The sequence below is a fragment of the Grampus griseus genome (assembly GCF_964374135.1).
Source record: "Grampus griseus genome assembly, chromosome: 3".
Taxonomy (NCBI): domain Eukaryota; kingdom Metazoa; phylum Chordata; class Mammalia; order Artiodactyla; family Delphinidae; genus Grampus; species Grampus griseus.
The window spans coordinates 159,238,410-159,258,813 of record NC_139019.1 but is presented as its reverse complement, the minus strand read 5'-3'; the positions used below and the strand labels follow the sequence as shown (position 1 = coordinate 159,258,813).

Sequence of the window (20,404 nt, the reverse complement as noted above, 5' to 3'; positions counted from 1 at the left end):
TTGCAGGTGATGAAAATATTTTGGAACTAGATAGAGGAGAGGTGGTGGTTGCACACCGTTGTGAATGTACTAGATGCATGGAATCGACACTTTAATGTTATGAATTTTAGGAATGAATGAATTTTATGTTATGTGAGTTTTATCTCAACATAAAACATGTTATTTTATCTTACATTTTTCTTGTTAATCTGGGGTTTTCATATAATAATGTATTGTGGACGTCCTTCAACAGCATAAAATCATCTTGGGGGTCTTTAAAACCTTTGCGTTAAGTATTCAAGCCACTCTTTATTTTTGTAAATAGCATTATGTCAGGAAATCATTTAGTTTGTCTCACTTTGCAAGAATTCTCTTTATGCACCTTAATAAGCTTGAGATATCACAACCAATTACATATTGAGTTACTCTTAATCACATAACTTTTGATGTAGAAATTTCATTTTTATAGCAGTAGATACACATGCATTCATGTAAGGTGTGGGTGTCATTAAACACTTTTCATACAACACATAAGGCTTGATGACTCCACAGACACTGATTTTGGTCCTATTAACAGAAGTAGGTCACTGAGGGGAGAAGGTTATGACACTTCAGCTCCCCCAGGTAAACACTGATTTCATCCTCACACCAATCTTATAGATTGGAGAGATTAACTCACTTGCTCAAGGTCACTCAGTTGATGAGTGGTAGAGTGGGGGTAAGTTTGGTCAGCTTGGCTTCAGAATTCATGCCTTAGCTTCCAAGGAAGCAATTTTCAAGGTGTCTCAGCCCCAGGTGCATCAGATCACCTGGACAACCACTGCAGGATTACTAGAAGACACTCTTGGATGAGTGGTGCCTAACTTTTTAAATGTAGTGTTTTTGACGGGGGATTCGTTCACTCATGTACAAAATAAGATGCTCAGTGAAAATACTTGTCCTCCATATGTCCTTTGTTTTCCCAGTTTTTTCACCTTTAGGTAAATACTTTTTGTATATCATTTCACTGTATATTTATGCAAATAATATATGTGCTTAGTTATCCTCAGCCTCATTTTAAAACTGTATGTAAATTTACAAAATTTACTAAAAGTAAAGTTAGCTCTATTTGGTGTACAGTTCTGAGATTTGAAATGTCTAGAGTTGTGTAACCACCACTACCACAGTCACCCTTGATAGTCAAAAACTTTTCACCCCAACTCCTGCCAACACTGATCTATTCTCCATCCCTGTAGTCTGGCTTCTTTCACCTAATAACACATTTATGATTCATTCATGTTGCACGCATCAATACTTTGTCTTTTTATGGCTAAGTAATATTCCATAGTATGGTGAGCCACATTTTCTTCCCCGGTTGGAGGACATGTGGATTGTTTTCAATGTTGTGTTGTCATGAATAAAGCTACTATGAATATTTGTGTACAACCGCTCACTGCTCTTGGAATGGGAGGGCTGGGTCATATTACATGGGTACGTTTAACATTAGAAGAAACAACCAAACTTTTTCCAAAGTGTGCCACTTAAAATTTTTAATTTCATTAAAATTCCCAGCTTTATTGAGATATAATTGACACATAACATTTCTGTGTAAGGTGTACAGTAAGGTGTACAACACGTTGATTTAATACATTTATAGCTTAGAAAGTGATGCTACATAGTATTAGCTACCACCTCTACCCCATCACATACTTACCATTTATTTTCTGCGGTCAGAACATTTAAGATCTACTCTTTCAGGAACATTCAAGTTTCTGACACAGTACCATTAGCTGTAGTCACCATACTGTACATTAGATCCCCAAACTTGTTAATCTTATAGCTGGAAGTTTGTATTCTTTGACCAGTATCTCCCCATTTATCCAACCCCCAGTAACCATCACTCTACTCTGTTTCTTTGAGTTTGTCTTTTTTAGAATCCACATATAAGTAATATCATACAGTACAGTTATCCCTCAGTATCTGCGAGGGATGGCGGGATTGGTTCCAGGACTCCCCGTAGATACCAACAATTGGGGATGCTCAAATCCCTCATATAAAATAGTGTAGCATTTTCATACAACCTACACATATCCTCCTGTATACTTTAACTCATCTCTAGATTACTTATAATGCCAAATACAATGTAAATGTTATGTAAATATTTTCTGGTACACAGCAAATTCAAGTTTTGCTTTCTGGAATTTTTTGGACTTCCCCCTCCCCCGAATCCTTTTGACCTGGAATTTGTTGACTATGCAGATGCAGAACCCGCAGATATGGAAGCTGCCTGTATTTGTCTTTCTCTAACTTATTTCACTTAGCATAATGCTCTCAAGGTCCAACCACGTTGTCACAAATGAGCAGGTTTTCCTTCTTTCTCCTGGCTGAATAATATTCCATTGTGTGTGTGTGTGTGTGTGTGTGTGTGTGTGTGTGTGTGTGTGTGTGTGTATCACATCCTCTTCATCCATTCATCCACTGATAGACAGTTAGTTTGTTTACATATCTTGGCTATTGTGAATAATACTGCAATGAAGATGGGAGTGCAGATATCTCTGTGAGATCCTGATTTCAGTTTTGCTGGATCATACCGCAGTTTTATTTTTAATTTTTTGAGGACCCTCCATACTCTTTTCCATAGGTGTCCGTGTCATTTAAAATTCCTATTGTTAATGTGTGAGAGTTCTGGTTGCTGCCCATACTCACTGGCACCTGGAGGTGTCAGTTTTTCCCCAGCCATTCTTATGGGTGTGCAATGATATGTCCCTGTGATTTTAGTTTGCATTGTCTAATGACTAATGATGTTGAACAATTTTTCATGTGCCTATTTGTCATCCATATATCTTCTGTGGTAAAGCACCTGTTCAAATCTTTTGCCCATTAATTTTCCTTGGATTGCGATTTGCAAGTCTTTTTTCCTAGTGTGTGGTCAGTCTTTATCTTAAATTTCTTTTACAGAGCAAAATTTTAAAATGTTTATAAAGTGCAGTTTATCAATTTTTTCATTTTATGATTATGCAGTTGGTGTTATATATAAGAACTCTCTGTTTAACCTAAGGCCACAAAGAGTCTCTTCTATGTTTTCTTCTAAAAGTTTTACATTTTTACATTATTTAGTTCTATGGTTCATATTAAATTAAATTTTGTATAAAATGTGACGTATGGGATGACTTTTTTTTTTTTTTTTTTTTGCATGTGGTTGTCGAATTTTTCCAGTGCTACTTACTGAGAAGACTATCCTTTGTACATTGACTTGCCCTGCAAGTTTTTTTAAAAAATTTCTGGACTCTCTATACTGTTCCATTGATTAATATGCCTTTGACTAGTATCACACTGTCATTATTACTACTGTTTTATACTATGTGTTGAAAGGGGTCTTGTAAATCCTTCAACTAAATTTTCCCTTTTCTGAAAAATTTTGCCTCTGATAAATCCTTTGTATTTTCATGTACATTTTGTAATCAGCTTATCTATTTCTGCAAAAGTCCTCCTGAGATTGTGATATCATAGAATTGTAGACCGATTTGAATAGACTTAGCATCTTAACAATATCGACTCTTCTCCTCCATGAACATTGTATATCTCTCCATTAATTTGGGTCTTGTTGGATTTCTTTTATCAGCGTCTTGAAGTTTTCATCCTAGAAATCATGCACATATTTTGTTAGATTTATACCTGAGTATTTCACTTTTTCTGGTACATGATCCTTGAAAAAATCGTATTTGAAAACATTTTCCAATTGTTTATTACTAGTGTACAGAAGGGTTGGCATACATTTTCTGTAAAGACCCATATTGTAAATATTTCAGGCCTTACAGCCCTCCTCCTCTTCCTCTCCTTCTTTTGTAATTCTTTTAAAATATAAAACAATTCATTGCTTGTATATCTTAGAGAAACAGGGCACAGGCCAGACTTGGTCCATAGACCATAGTTTGCCACCCCCTGGAATATATAAATACAATTAATTTTTGTATATTAACCATGTATCCTGAAGTCTATTGGGTCATTCCCAATGGAATACAAATAACGCTGCTATTTCCTCAATCTTTGAAAAAAAAATCCTTGCGCTTGATCCCACTTTCCCACCTGTTAACCCACAGTTTCTTTCCCCCACCATGAAGCTAACCCCTTCAAAGAGTTATCTATACTTGGGGTGTCAAATGTCTTTTCTCCCACTACAAATGGGCTTTGATCACTAAGGGCTGTGATGGTGAATGAATAAGAGACAGGGAGGAGGGGAGGCATGGACCCCATCGGTCCCCTGCTTAATTGTTAAGACACACCCAGGCCTGGTTCAGTCACTGGCTGTTGTGAGGTGTCCATTCCTCTTCTGAGTGTGTTGGAGGCTCCTTCTGCTAGAAGATTCGGAGACAACAAGCTCTAAGACATTCGGTCTCCATTAGTTCAATGTGTGTGTGTGACTATGTGACTGTGCGTGGGATTGTGTGTAAGTGTATGTGTGACTGTGAACACATATGTGTCATGGTGTGTGTATATGAGTGTATGCATGTAATTGTGTGCATGGTTACATGCATGCATATATTGTGCTTTGCACTCGTGTGTGTGCATGTGTGTGTAAAAGTGTGTATGTAACTGCAAGCACATGTGGGTGTATGTAACTGTGTCTGTGTGTATCTGTTTGTACACAGTGTGTATGTGTATGTGATTGTGTATGCAGTTGTGTGCATGTGTGGGTGAACGTGTGTGTATGTGTGTAAGGGTGTAAATATATGTGTCTTGAAGTCATTGAACCACTGTAATGGTCTGCACCAGGCTGTGTTCTTCAAAACAACTGCTGTGGGAGGCCTGTCCCTAGACCTCAGCTGAGTGGTGTAGGCAGGACATTCTGGAGAAATAATGCCTTTGGAAGCAGCCCTAAGGACATGTGGGTGTATGTTCTCTGCTGTCCCCGAGAGGGACTGAGCCCCAGGTGCCACAGTGTGAGCTTTCTGGCTAAAGTACCCTTTTCCTGCTGACTTCCCTTCCCAGTCTCACTTCCACAGTGTCCTACTGGCATTTCCTGGCATTATTTCCCAAGGAAACAACTTGCAGTTGAATTCTTGCCTCTGCCTCAAGGTCACCTCCAAGTAAAGTATTTGCACTTGAATCCTTGCATGAGGATCTACTTCCAGAGGATGCAAACTAAGACACACATAGGTTCGCTCCTCCAATCCCCAAGGGTGTGTTATTATTCCCTTTTTACTGAGGAGGAATGTGAGTCTCAGAGAGGGCAATTTACTTGCCCAAGGTCACACAGCTGGAGAGTGGCAAAGCCTAACGTTGACAAGGAGCCCTCTGATCCCAAGCCAGTGATTGCTACTTTCTAGGCAGCCTCTTCCCTGCTAAGGGCAGAGGGAAAGAACAGGGGATGTTCATAGCCTGCAAGACAGCTGATGGGTGTGCCAGTAGGGGCTAAGGCTCATTGCTGGTGACTGTGTCCTCGTTCTGTCATAAAATAAGAGAAATAAGACAATTACTCATGCTTGGTGCTGACTGTGAGCTAGGGAGTATTGTAAGCACTTTATTCATTTTAATTTATTTGATTTTCACAACCACCTTGTCATTACCCTTAATTTTCAGGTTAGAAAATTGAGGCGCAGAAAAGTAAAGAGACATACCCAAATTCACTCAGCTGGTGCTGATTTGAACCCTGGCACCTGGAGTCCTTGTTCTTAACCACGATGCCTTCTGCCTTCTACAGGTTGCATATATTGCATCCTGCCACCTCTCTGGCATGGCACTAAGAATGCAGTAGCATGGTACTATGCATAACACTAAAAATTTTTCCCTTTAAAAATATAATCTGTGGGACTTCCCTGGTGGTCCAGTGGTAAATAATCTGCCTTACAATTCAGGGGACTTGGGTTCAATCCCTGGGCAGTTAACTAAGATCCCACATGCCGTGGGGCAACTAAGCCCCCACATCACAGCTACTGAGCTCACACACCTCAACTAGAGAGCCTGCATGCCTCAAACTACAGAACCCACGTGCTCTGGAACCCAAATGCCACGGCTACAGAGCCCATGGGCCCTGGAGCCTGCGCACCACAACTAAAGAAGAGAAAACCCCCATGCCACAACTAGAGAGAAGCCCGAGTGCCACAAAGAAGAGTCTGTGTGCCTCAGTGAAGATTCCGCATGCAGCAACTAAGACCCGATGCAGCCAAAAATAAATTTAATTAATTAATAATAAAGAAGTAAATCTAAAATATATATAAATAATTTCTAATTACATATATTAGTAATTATAATGAAAAATGTTTTGCAGGCTTCATCTAAGAAAAGGAAACAGTTGGGTAAATGTAGACATATAGCAGAACCATTCTTCCTCCTACTCTGCCCTCCCATTCCAGGTGTTGGGTATAATTTTTCATTTTTTTTCTGTGCCTACACAAACATCGACACTCACATAACTGGATTGCTGAGGTGTCCCATCCCTTTGCAGAATGTAATAGTTGGGTCCTGGCAGAGACCTCAGATGGGCTACATGAGAGTGGCTTTAAGTAGGGGCCATTTACAAAGTATTGACTGTGTAAATAAGGAATGTTGCCTGCCATCTAGTTCTACTAGGATTAAATCATTAGCCACTGCAGTTGCTAATTCAGGACAGAGACCAGGATGAGGCACTCTGCACATTGGGAAAACAGCCCTTTAGATATTTAGGAAAACTTTTATGAGCCTGAATTCTTGCATCCTCCCATACTTAGAAAAGTACTAAAATTATTAACTAAAAAATCTGTTCCTCATGACGACTAGCAGTAACCATCTACCATGCTGTATATTGGATTGCACATACCCCTTAGCCAAAATCACATATATGCTGACCTCCTTCCTTGCCTCTTTGGAGCAGTTCCTCAGAACTATCTGAGAGGCTGTCTCCTGGGCGACAGTCCTCAGTAATGTCCCTGAATAAAACTGAATCTCAATGCTCTGACGTTGTGCATTTTTTATTTCAGTTGACAGTGGGCCAAGGGAAACCATCAAGGCTAGTATAGCCCCCTGGGGACTAGCATCAGCTGAGAGCTGACACCACCCCCAGGCCAGGTAGTAGCTGTTCCTGGAACCCAGAGGGATTAGCTGAAGCTGAAAGCAGCAGTGGCCTTTGGCAGAGGATGGATGTCTGTCCTCTAATCCCCTCCGATTGCCTGCAGGTGCCTTCCATTGACCAAACATCATCTCCTTATATGACTCGGGCTGCAGGTAGGTGGCCGACTCCTATTAAAACTGGGAAGAACAAACCTGACTTCCACATTGGATCTAGTCCTTTGTCTCTAACCTTTGTACTCTGTTGCCTGTGCTTAGTGGTGCTGGCTCTGCACCTTTGTAAAAGAATGTTGCCTGTAGCTGTTTTGCCAACAGTCTGCTTTCACTTTTAAGGTTCATTGGATTCGCTGGTAAAATAACCACTCGTCTCACACAAGTGAACAGCTTCAATCAAATCTTTAAAAGGAGGAGCTTCAAGATGGCGGAAGAGTAAGACGCTGAGATCACCTTCCTCCCTACAAATACATCAGAAATACATCTACATGTGGAACAACTCCTACAGAACACCTACTGAACGCTGGCAGAAGACCTCAGACCTCCCAAAAGGCAAGAAACTCCCCACGTACCTGGGTAGGGTAAAAGAAAAAACAGAGACAAAGTATAGGGACAGGACCTACCCCTCTGGGAGGGAGCTGTGAAGGAGGAAAGGTTTCCACACACTAAGAAGCCCCTTTGCGGGCGGAGACTGCAGGTGGCGGAGGGGGGAAGCTTCGGAGCCGTGGAGGAGAGCACAGCAACAGGGGTGCGGAGGGCAAAGCGGAGAGATTCCCGCACAGAGGATCGGTGCCAACCGGCACTCACCAGGCCGAGAGGCTTGTTTGCTCACCCGCCGGGGCAGGCGGGGCCTGGAGTTGAGGCTCGGGCTTCAGTCGGATCGCAGGGAGAGGACTGGGGTTGGCGGCGTGAACACAGCCTGCAGGGGGTTAGTGCACCACGGCTAGCCGGGAGGGAGTCCGGGAAAAAGTGTGGAGCTGCCAAAGAGGCAAGAGACTTTTTCTTCCCTCTTTGTTTCCTGGTGTGCGAGGAGAGGGGATTAAGAACGCTGCTTAAAGGAGCTCCGGAGAAGGGCGCCAGCCACGGCTAAAAGCGCGGACCCCAGAGACGGGCATGAGACGCTAAGGCTGCTGCCGCCGCCACCAAGAAGCCTGTGTGCGAGCACAGGTCACTATCCACACCTCCCTTCCGGGGAGCCTGTGCAGCCCGCCACTGCCAGGGTCCCGTGATCCAGGGACAACTTTCCCGGGAGAACACACAGCACGCCTCAGGCTGGTGCAATGTCACGCCAGCCTCTGCCACCGCAGGCTCGCCCGGCACTCCGTACCCCTCCCTCCCCCCGGCCTGAGTGAGCCGGAGCCCCTGAATCAGCGGCTCCTTTAACCCCGTCCTGTCTGAGCGAAGAACAGACGCCCTCAGGCGACCTACACGCAGAGGCGGGGCCAGATCCAAAGCTGAACCCCAGGAACTGTACAAACAAAGAAGAGAAAAGGAAATCTCTCCATGCACCCTCAGGAACAGCAGATTATATCCCCACAACCAACTTGAGGTACGCTGCATCTGTGGAATACCTGAATAGACAACGAATCAACCCAAAATTGAGGTGGTGGATCTGGAAGCAACTGTAGCCTTGGGGTTTGCTGTCTGTGACTGACTTGTTTCTGATTTTTATGTATATCTTAGTATAGTTTTTAGTGCTTGTTATCATTGGTGGACTTGTTTACTGGTTTGGTTGCTCTCTTCTTTGTTTTTATTAATTTTTTATTTTAATAATTTTTTAATTATCTAATTTTATTTTATTTTTTTAAAATATTTTTCTTTCTTTCTTTTTTTCCTCCCTTTTCTTCTGAGCTGTGTGGTTCACCGGGTCTTGGTGCTCCAGCCTGGTGCCAGGCCTGAACGTCTGAGGTGGGAGAGCCAAGTTCGGGACTTTGGACCACCAGAGACCTCCCTGCCCCACGTAATATCAATCGGCAAGAGCTCTCCAGAGATCTCCGTCTCAACGTTAAGACCCAGCTCCACCCAATGGCCAGCAAACTCCAGTGCTAGACGCCACATGCCAAACAGTTAGCAAGGCAGAACACAACACCACCCATTAGCAGAGAGACTGCCTAAAACCATAATAAGTTCACAGACACCCCAAAACACATCACCGGACACAGCCCTGCCCACCAGAAAGACAAGATCCAGCCCCACCCACCAGAACACAGGCACCAGTCCCCTCCACCAGGAAGCCTACACAAGCCACTGAACCAACCTCACCCACTGGGGGCAGACACCAAAAACAACGGGAACTATGAACCTGCAGCCTGCAAAAAGGAGACCCCAAACACAGTAAGTTAAGCAAAATGAGAAGACAGAGCAATATGCATCAGATGAAGGAGCAAGGTAAAAACCCACCAGACCAAACAAATGAAGAGGAAATAGGCAGTCTACCTGAAAAAGAATTCAAAGTAATGATAGTAAAGATGATCCAAAATCTTGGACAAAGAATAGAGAAAATATAAGAAACGTTTAACAAGAACCTAGAAGAATTAAAGAGCAAACAAACAATGATGAACAACACAAGAAATGAAATTAAAAATTCTCTAGAAGGACTCAATAGCCGAATAACTGAGGCAGAAGAACAGAAAAGTGACCTGGAAGATACAATAGTGGAAATAACTACCACAGAGGAAAATAAAGAAAAAAGAATGAAAGGAATTGAGGACAGTCTCAGAGACCTCTGAGACAACATTATATTCACCAACATTTGAATTATAGGGGTCCCAGAAGAGGAAGAGAAAAAGAAAGGGTCTAAGAATATATTTGAACAGATTATGGTTGAAAACTTCCCTAATATGGGAAAGGAAATAGTCAGTCAAGTCCAGGAAGCACAGAGAGTCCCATACAGGATAAATCTAAGGAGAAATATGCCAAGACACATATTAATCAAACTATTAGAAATTAAATATGAAGAAATAAATTAAAAGCAGCAAGGGAAAAACAACAAATAACATACAAGGGAATCCCCATAAAGTTAACAGCTGATCTTTCAGCAAAAACTCTGCAAACCAGAGGGGAGTGGCAGGAAATATTTACAGTGATGAAAAGGAAAAACCTACAATCAAGATTACTCTACCAAGCAAGGATCTCATTCAGATTCAATGGAGAAATTAAAACCTTTACAGAAAAACAAAAGTTAAGAGAATACAGCACCACAAAACCAGCTTTACAGCAAAGGATAAAGAAACTTCTCTAGGCAGGAAACACAAGAGCAGGAAAAGATCTACAAAAACAAACCCAAAACAGTCAAGAAAATGGTAATAGAAACATACTTATCAATAATTACCTTAAATGTAAATGGATTTAATGCTCCAACAAAAAGACATAGACTGGCTGAATGGATAAAAAATCAAGACCCATATATATGCTGTTTACAAGAGACCCACTTCAGACCTAGGGACACATACAGACTGAAAGTGAGGGGATGGAAAAAGATATTCCATGTAAATGGAAATCAAAATAAAGCTGGAGTAGCAATACTCATATCAGAAAAAATAGACTAAAATAAAGACTATTACAAGGCACAAAGAAGGATACTACATAATGATCAAGAGATTAATCCAAGAAGAAAATATAAGCATTGTAAATATTTATGCACCCAACGTAGGAGCACCTCAATACATAAGGCAAATGCTAACAGCCATAAAAAGGGAAATTGACAGTAATGCAATAATAGTAGGAGACTTTAACACCCCACTTTCACCAATGGACAGATCATCCAAAATGAAAATAAATAAGGAAACACAAGCTTTAAAAGACGCTTTAAAAGACACTTTAAACCAGATAGACTTAATTGATATGTATAGCACATTCCATCCAAAAACAACAGAATACACTTTCTTCTCAAGTGCTCATGGAACATTCTCCAAGATAGATCATATCTGGGTCACAAATCAAGCCATAGTAAATTTAAGAAAATTGAAATCATATCAAGTATCTTTTCCAACCACAATGCTATAACACTAGATATCAATTACAGGAAAAAATCTGTAAAAGAGACAAACCCATGGAGGCTAAACAATATGCTACTAAATAACCAAGAGATCACTGAAAAAATCAAAGAGGAAATCAAAAAATACCTAAAATAAATGACAAAGAAAATATGATGACCCAAAACCTATGGGATGCAGCAAAAGCAGTTCTAAGAGGGAAGTTTATAGCAATGCAGTCCTACCTCAAGAAAGAGAAACATCTCAAATAGACAACCTAACCTTAGACCTAAAGCAATTAGAGAAAGAAGAACAGAAAAACAAACAAAAAATACAAAAGTTAGAAGGAAATAAATCATAAAGATCAGATCAGAAATAAATGAAAAAGAAGTGAAGGAAATGATAGCAAAGATCAATAAAACCAAAAGCTGGTTCTTTGAGAAGATAAACAAAGTTGATAAACTATTAGCCAGACTCATCAAGAAGAAAAAAGAGAAGATTCAAATCAATAGAATTAGAAATGAAAAAGGAGAAGTAACAACTGACATGCAGAAATACAAAGGATCACGACAGATTACTACAGGCAACTATACGCCAATCAAATGGACAACCTGGGAGAAATGGCCAAATTCTTAGAAAAGCACAACCTTTCAGGACTGAACCAAGAAGAAAGAGAAAATATATACAGACCAATCACAAGCACTGAAATTGAAACTGTGATTTAAAAACTTCCAACAAACAAAAGCTCAGGACCAGATGGCTTCACAGACGAATTCTATCAAATATTTAGAGAAGAGCTAACACCTTCTCAAACTCTTCCAAAATATAGCAGAGGGAGGAACACTCCCAAACTCATTCTACGAAGTCACCATCACCCTGATACCAAAACCAGACAAAGATGTCACCAAAAAAAGAAAACTACAGGCCAATATCACTGATGAACATAGAGGCAAAAATCCTCCACAAAATACTAGCAAACAGAATCCAACAGCACTTTAAGAGGATCATCCACCATGATCGAGTGGGGTTTATCCCAGGAATGCAAGGATTCTTCACTATACACAAATCAATCACTGTGATAAACCATATTAACAAGTTGAAGAGGAAAAAACATATGATCATCTCAATAGATGCAGAAAAAGCTTTCGACAAATTTCAACACCCATTTATGATAAAAACTCTCCAGAAAGTAGGCACTGAGGGAACATACCTCAACATAATAAGGACCATATATGACAAACCCACAGCCAACATCGTTCTTGATGGTGAAAAACGGAAACCATTTCCACTAAGGTCAGGAACAAGCCAAGGTTTTCCACTCTCACCACTGTTGTTCAACATAGTTTTGGACGTTTTAGCCACAGCAATCAGAGAGGAAGAAGAAACAAAAGGAATCCAAATTGGAATAGGAGAAGTAAAACTGTCACTGTTGGCAGATGACATGATACTATGCATAGAGAATCCTAAAGATGCTACCAGAAAACTACTAGAGCTAATCAATGAATTTGGTAAAGTAGCAGGATACAAAATTAATGCACAGAAGTCTCTTGCATTCCTATACACTAATGTTTAAAAATCTGACAAAGAGGGCTTCCCTGGTGGCGCAGTGGTTGACAGTTCGCCTGCCGATGCAGGGGACACGGGTTCGTGCCCCGGTCTGGGAAGATCCCGCGTGCCGCGGAGCGGCTGGGCCCGTGAGCCATGGCTGCTGGGCCTGCACGTCCGGAGCCTGTGCTCCGCAACAGGAGAGGCCACAACAGTGAGAGGCCCGCGTACCAAAAAACAAACAAACAAACAAAATAAAACAAAGTATTATATTTCACCTAACAGAAAGCAAAATTTTAAGTTTTATGATGCACACTATCTATCAGTGAAGATACAAGGAAATTGGCACTCTCAAAATCTGTAGGAGTGAATTTGCCAAGAGCTATTAAATTGCAAAACTCAAATGGTCTTTGATCCAGCAACACCACTTCTAGGAATTTGTCCTAGAGACATGTCCACACATATAAGCAAAATTGATGTTTACTACATCATGTTTATTATAGCAAAAGGCTAGAAAACTATACACATGTCCATTGATGAGGGAATGTTTAAATAAATTATGGTACATTCATGTGGTGGAATACTATACAACTATGGAAAAGGTGAATATAGGGATCAACTAGTCCTATCACACCATGCAGGGTAAATCAGTACAGAGACACCAAAAGGCAATTTGGCAATATCTGTTCTAATTGAAAATGTTTACATACATGTCCCCAGCAGAAGCAGCCTGGCTTAAGCAATGCTATGCAGCACTCAGAGAGAAGGAGCCTAAGGCACATAACTGAGTGAAAAGAACAAGTGACCAAATGTGTGTGTATGTGTATTTATGTTAAACTGTAATAACTTAATCTTATGCAGGATGTTTCATTTTGTGCAAAGAAAAAAAAACCTATTCTCATTATTGAGTTTGCAATTCAAATTTAATTTTCCAAAACTTAAAAAGAAAAGAAAGGATCTTGAAGTTATATTGTCAATGTGCATGCCTGAATGCTCTGTATATACTCTCGGTTGTAGAGAGACAAGACAGAATGGATGATTAAGGTGAGAGGGACTGTGAACAGATAAATGTAGGAATAGACTGAGCAACGTCTGGAAGGACACAGGAAACCATTGAAGGAAGGGATGGGATTGGGACGCTGGCATATGACAGAAGCTTATGTGAGGTGATGGATGTGTTAACTACCCTTATTGTAATCGTTTTGTAATATATACGTGTATCAAACCATCATGTTGTACACCTTAAACTTACATAATGCTATACATCAATTATATCTCAGTTAAGCTGGTGGGGGGAGTTGATGGGAGGTTTATATTCATTGTAAACCCCTCTGTGCTGTTTGGATTTTAACCAAGTGCATAATATTTTTTTGAAGTTGGGAGAAGCACAAAAACACTTTTCTACCTCACAGGACTGCTGTGCTGAGCAAAGCCTTGCAGTTGAGGAGGACACAACTTCCAAAACGTTTGTCCAGCCCAGTACTTCCTCATCATCCTTCAGTCCTTGGCCCAGAATCTACCCCTGGACCCCCAGACTGCAGCTCATCCCCTCCAGTTTGCCCCTGTAGCTGCAAAGAGTTATTTCTAATACTCATATCTGACCTGACCATCCCCTGCTCAAACATCTCCCATGGCTCCCCATTGCCCTCCTACTTCAGTCATGGATCTCCCTTCAAGAAAGGACTTGCGGTACAGCTGCAAGGAGAGCTATTAGCTGATAGCCTCCACCTATAGGGTCTCTGGGCTCTGCTGTAGCGTTCAAACCAAGTCCACACTTTGCTGGGCAGCCCACAGCCAATGACTGATCATGGTGGGCCACTGCTGCCTGACCGTTTCTGCCCAATGTGACACTCCCCTAATGGCAGCATCGCTGCCCATTTTTATCTTTTATCCAATATTGGCTTACCAAAGTACTTGAACTGACACCTTTGAAAACTCTTAACATGGTATCCAAAGCATTCCAAGAAGGGCTTCCATTACTAGCTCCAGCCTTACTGGGTGCCCCTCTGTTCCTCACACTGTATATTTCACAAGGACCCAGCCACCTTTACTTCCTCCCAAACATTCCAGGCCCACTTCTGCATGCTTCCATCCTGGCCTTTGCACAAGCTATCCCCTTGGCTTTGGTACTGTCCACTACACACACCCAGAGTGGTGAATTCATATTCACTTTTTTACTAGCAAGCCTCATCTCCTTTCCTCTGTGCCCCAGCCTTGCCCATGTAGGACTCCAATGGGACTAGACACTGAGTTGGACACTAGACACTGTCTAGGGCAGGTGGTGTAGACATGTTTACTGAACAAAAAGATGGATGACTTTTTTACCCCCAAAGATCTCTTGGGAATCCCTGGAATAAACTATTAAGTGGGAATTAGAGAAAAGAGCAAAAATTAAGGGAAATGAGGGTCTTTGGGGGAAGACCAAAGGCAGAAAAGCAAGAGAGGGGAAAAGAATTTCATATACTGAACATGTATTGGGTGGCATCTGTTCTACACATATTGTCACAATACTCCAAGTAGCCCTGTAGGGGAGAGATTCCCCACCCCACCCCCAATTTATAGAGGAGAAAAATGGTATTCAGATAAGGGAATTGGTTTTATTAAAGTCACATAGCCAGTTAGTGGGGCATTAATGTGAACACTCAGATCTTTGTGTCCCAAAAGACTACAAACTTTCACCTGCTATTCAGACTGGGTATCAGACCCTGCCTCTGGGCTCTGCTCCTATTCCCACTAAGCAATAATGACAGAATCAACAAAAAAATCTTTCCACTATCCCAGCTGGGGAGCAGAGACAATGAGAAGGGTTCAGGAACAGACCATGAGGACCTGCACCCACCATTCAATCTCTTTAGGCTCACGGTCCCTCAGAAGCTCTCACACCTCCTGCTGGCAGCGTTCCTGGTATTCTGGGTACTTTGCAAGGTTGTACAGGACCCAAGAGAGGCCACTGGCTGTGGTGTCATGGCCTGAGGGTCAGCCAGACAGGCTTGGGTCTCTGGGCTACTTCAGCACCAGAGGGTGGACAGCACCATGTTAAGTTCCCCCCCCCCGCCACCCCCCCCCACAAAGACGATGGGAAGGATGGGCAAGATGGGGTGATCCAGGGCCCAGCTGCCAAGTCCCTGGGATGAAGAGACCCCTGCCTATTCTGTAGTCCCACACTGGGACCCTCACCTTCAAACATGAAGGTGTCAGCCTCAGCTCAGGTGTCCTCATCTGACAGTTCTTTCCCATCTTCATCCTGGAGAGAAAGCAAGATCCTCCAAATCACACCAGTTCTGGGGACACCTGAACCTAACCTGAGATAGTCCCTGAAGCTCCAGCATCCAAGCAGGATTCTTCCCTCTTCATCTCCAGAGCCCACCCCACAGGACTCCTCCCTAGTCTCCTGCCTCCTGTTTACTCCTTCCAGATAGCCTTCTACACAGTCACATCTAAAACTTCTCTCTGACCTGTCCCTCCCTTCCTCAAGCACCCTCTATGACTCCCTAGCACTCTCTGGATCAAGTCCAAGTTCTTTGACCTGACATTTGAAAACAAGGTCCAGCCTATGTCTTGAATTTAGATCCCAGAGAAGCGTACCTTGGCCAGCAGGAGCACATCAATGAAGTCCAAAGTCTCAGCCTTAGCCTTGGCCTTGAGGAAGTCTTGGGAACCCTGACTAATGAGGGTGCAATGCCGCTCCCTGATGACAGCCTCTGTGAAGTCGTGCACCAGGTCGCAAGCCCTATGGAAGTGCTGCACATCGCGGGTGAGGTAGTACAGGAGGTCCATGTGCAGGAAGATCTACTCGGTCCATTTCATCACAAGGGCACTGAGCTCCAAGACGGCAGCAATATATTCGCTGGGTTTCCTACAGGGTCAGACCAGAGAGAGCCTTAAGAAGCAGTATTGTGTATCTGTGGGCCATCTGTTCTTAGAGACTGTTTCCTGATAGGAAGTCTTGGGGACCCTGATAGGAGGAAGCTCCTGGTTTCTAGGCTTCACATATTTTAAGCTGCTGCCTCCCTTCATGATCTCATACTGCAGGAGCACGTCCAGTCAGTAACCCAGGACCACATCCCATCCAGAAAAGAGTGCCCTTCAATCATGTTTCTCTTTCTGCCTCCCATCTCTGTGAACTGCCTCATGTCCTAGATCTCAGAGCAGAGCTTGGGAATCATGCTCATCTCTCCACTCTCCCACACAACATCTAGACCTGCCATTCTTTCTCAGTTTCCCCCAAATCTGCCACATTTTCTCCACCAAGCTCAAGTTTCCTCCCCTCTCTGGTCTTCTCACATCCTGTGTCTACACAACAATCAGTCTTCTCTCAAGTCAGATGTTCAAGCTCAGCTTTGACCACAACTCTCATCTGGTCAAAGACCTTCTGTGGCTTCCTGGAAACATCAGGGTAAAGTCCATATCCTCTTTGTCTGACTTCAGAATGTCCTTAAGTTATAACTCTGCCCACTCCTCCAACCTCATACCCAAGGCGTCTCCTGTTACACATGTTCTGCTCATCCTAGCCTCCTGGCCTTTATCAAACAGTTCTACCTACCTGAAAGGATAGCTCCTTTGCTTTCCCTTTCCCTGTCCTTCAATGTCCAGCTCTGACACACCTCCTCCAGGAAGGCCCTTCTGATTTCCCTGGTCAGTCCTCCCTCCCCCATCTACTCCCTTGGGTCTACGGCTCATGTTCCCAGGCCCTGGGCTGAGACTTACTCTTGGCAATTGCTGTCAAAACTGAAGACACATTTCTGCAGACTGTCCAGGGTCATGAGGCTGATGTGTTCAAACATGTCCATATGAGTACTGCCCTCTGAAGCCAGGCGCTGCCACTTGGCCTGGACAGAGAAGAGGGCAGAGCTGGGGCTGAAACTTCCCCCTCCTGAGCCCCTCCCCAATCTCAACCACCTGGATGGACCCCCCCAGACCTGGCCTCTTGGTCCTCTGCCCCAAGCACCTATCTCCAGGGAAGACAAGGCTTGAGTGGGAGTGGAAGCTGTTACTATCAAGACATGAAGACCCCACAGCTGGTAGTCAGGAGACCTGGTTTCAAGGTCCAGCTCTGCCTCTTATGTTCTGTGTGCCCTTGGTCAACTCATTGCTTTCCATTTGGCTTTTCCAAATGGAACTTTGGAATTCCAAATTCCAAGTGTCAAATTTTAGTAGCAGTTAAGATGACCTGCTTTGGTGTTGGACAAACGAAGTTAGAATTCCTGCCCCACCACGTACAGCTCACTTACTAATGAGCAATCTTGGGCAATTTCCCTAATCTCTCTGACCTTCCATTTCATCATCCTTAATATGGCAATGACAATCATCTCTACCTCATAGGATTGTGAAAATAAATTAGACAACACATGCCATGGACTTGGCCCACAATTTCTGATATACAGTAAGTGTTAAATAATTGTTAACTACCATCATCATCTTCATCATTATCATAGTGGTAGACAATTGCAAAAATGTCCCCATTTCTTTATCCCTCCCTTTACCCTCAGTCTTTGCAGTGAGATTTTTCAGCTCTTCCATTAGGAGGTGGAACCTGTTTCTCTTCAATCTGCGCTGAGCTAGGACTTGCTTTGGTCAACAGGAGGTGGAAACTATCGTGTGCTAGTTCTGACACCAGGCTTCAAGAGGTACTGCATGTTTCTGCTCATTCTCTTGGAGCCCAGCCTCCACCATGTAGTCAAGCCCAGGCTAGCCTACTGGAAGATGAGAGACAAATACAGGAGTCCATTGTCCCACCAAGGCCATCCTAAACCAGCTGACAGCTAGCCGAGCCCCAAACATGTGCCAAAGCTGAACCTGGATCAGCAGAGCTGTCTTCGGAACCTACCCATGACCACGAACACATGAATAATTCCGGCTAGGATGAGAAGAATGACTCAACTGACCCATCATCTCATGAACAATAACAAACACTAATTCTTTCGAGTCCATGAGTTTTAAGGTGGTACCTAATGCAGAAAGAACTACTATGCAATCTTCATCATTTCTGTCCTGAATTTACAGAGCCTCCATGAAGCAGACTAGAAACTAAAGCCTTCTGAGCACCTACTATGTGCCAGGAACACGACTGCACTACATCATCTTGATGACTCTTTAAGAAGGGGTTATTATCCCGATTTTACAGATGAGGAAACTGAGGCTTGGAGAGGAAAATCAGTGACCCCCAAAGCCATCCAGCATGGCCAGGATTCCAGACCACATGTGTGTAAGCCCACTCCCCTTTTCCTAAGGCTCCAGCTGGGACCCGGAGTTCAAGAAACTCACATGCATGATGTCTGCACTCTTGGTGAAAATCTTCATATACGGCTTCAAAATCTCGAAGTGGAAGGCGGGTGTCAGCAGGCATCGATGGTGGTTCCACCTTTCACCAGCACTCAGCAGGAGCCCAGCCCCTAGCAGAGGCAGCCATGAGGAGTGAGCAAGGGCGGCACCTTCCCCTGGGCCCCCAAGGTTGTCCTCACCCCCTTCACTCACAGTTACTCACCCAGCCAGGGATTCAGGAAGATGTAGAAAAACATATCCTTGGGTATGATGGTGGCTGACATGAGAGCTAGAACATGGAGAGGGGGAGGGAAGGACTTTTGGTGGGGGCTGGAAGCTCCCAGGGAGGGGTCTACATTTCTCCTCCAAGCCCAGTATAGCTTGGAATGGGACAATGAACAGAGGAACAGGGAGGAAGGGGGAGGTGGGGGGGACCAGACAAGGCTGTAGCACAGAGTAGAGCAAAGGCAGACCCCAAAGACACAACCCTATATGCTTAGACACACCCCAACATGACACAACATGTCCCAGCATGCCTTGACATGGCTCCTACATGTCTAACATGTGCTAAACACCCAAGCACAGCCCAGCAACCTACAAAATGCCTTTACAGGGACCAAGGACACCACACTTGCCCCAGCACTCTCTGACATCTCCTGGAATATCCAACATGGTAGACCCCTCAACAGTGTTGAGTTTCCACCATTCAAAACTGAAAAAGTCTTTGGCAACCAGAGAGAGCCAGGGACCTGCCTAGAGTTACCCAGCAGGGCTCTGTCGATACTGCCCATTCCCCTGCTCAACCTGGTCTGTCCAGGAGTGGGAAGGGCTGGGAGCAGGGGCAGGGGAGAAGCTGGGGTGGGGGCTCCTGGGAGAGATACCTGTGGCCTGGAGCAGGGGGGCAGTGAAGTTAGGGTGGACAAGCCGCAGGATGGGATAGAAAGGCCCCATCCACCAAAGGTGGACGTCGCGGAAGTACTGGCCCAGATCTTCCACCAGCCGCATGCCCTCCTCATTGCTCGTCACCTGGGAATGGATGGGAATAAGGCCAGGCCTGGCAGGGGGCCTCAGAAGCTACAACTTCTCACTACATCCCCCTACCCACCACACCCACTCACCCCCTTCTCCCCTTCTACCTGGATTATTGATCTATACTTCTCTCCATCTCACTAAGTCAGCTTCTCTCTGTTGGCTTCTCTTTTTTTTCATGTCTCTCTATGTACCTCTCTCTGTCCCCTTACTCTCTTCATCCCTGTGTTTTGACAGAAAGAGAGAGAGGAGGGATGCGGGAGAGAGAGAAAGAGGGTGGGGGAAAGAGGCGGGGAGAGATAATGGATGGATGGATAATAGATAGATAGATAGATGATAGATAGATAATAGATGAATGGATGGACGAGAGAGAAATGATTAGATGATGGGTGGATAGATGGATGGATAGAAAGGTGGATGGATGGATGGATGACTAGATGATGGATGGATAGATAGTTGTAGATAGATGATAGGTGGACAGATAGATGATGGATGGATGAATAGATGGAAAATGTATAGATAGATGATAAATAGATAGACAGATGATAGATAGATAGATAGATGTGTTTGTATCTGTGTATATGTATGTTTCTTTTGCT

General features: G+C 43.5%; 1 protein-coding gene across 1 annotated transcript in view; it reads right to left on the bottom strand.

Annotated features, from left to right (window-relative positions):
- The window catches only part of LOC309820401 (cytochrome P450 4F2-like), a gene marked incomplete at both ends in the record, with an annotated part of 68,694 nt that overhangs the window by 43,413 nt on the left and 4,877 nt on the right, over window positions 1-20,404 (bottom strand). The window contains 3 exons of the mRNA XM_082651129.1: window positions 18,780-18,907; window positions 19,000-19,053; window positions 19,658-19,802. Coding sequence (XP_082507255.1) covers window positions 18,780-18,907; window positions 19,000-19,053; window positions 19,658-19,802 — 327 coding nt within the window. The remainder of the gene's footprint in view (window positions 1-18,779; window positions 18,908-18,999; window positions 19,054-19,657; window positions 19,803-20,404) is intronic.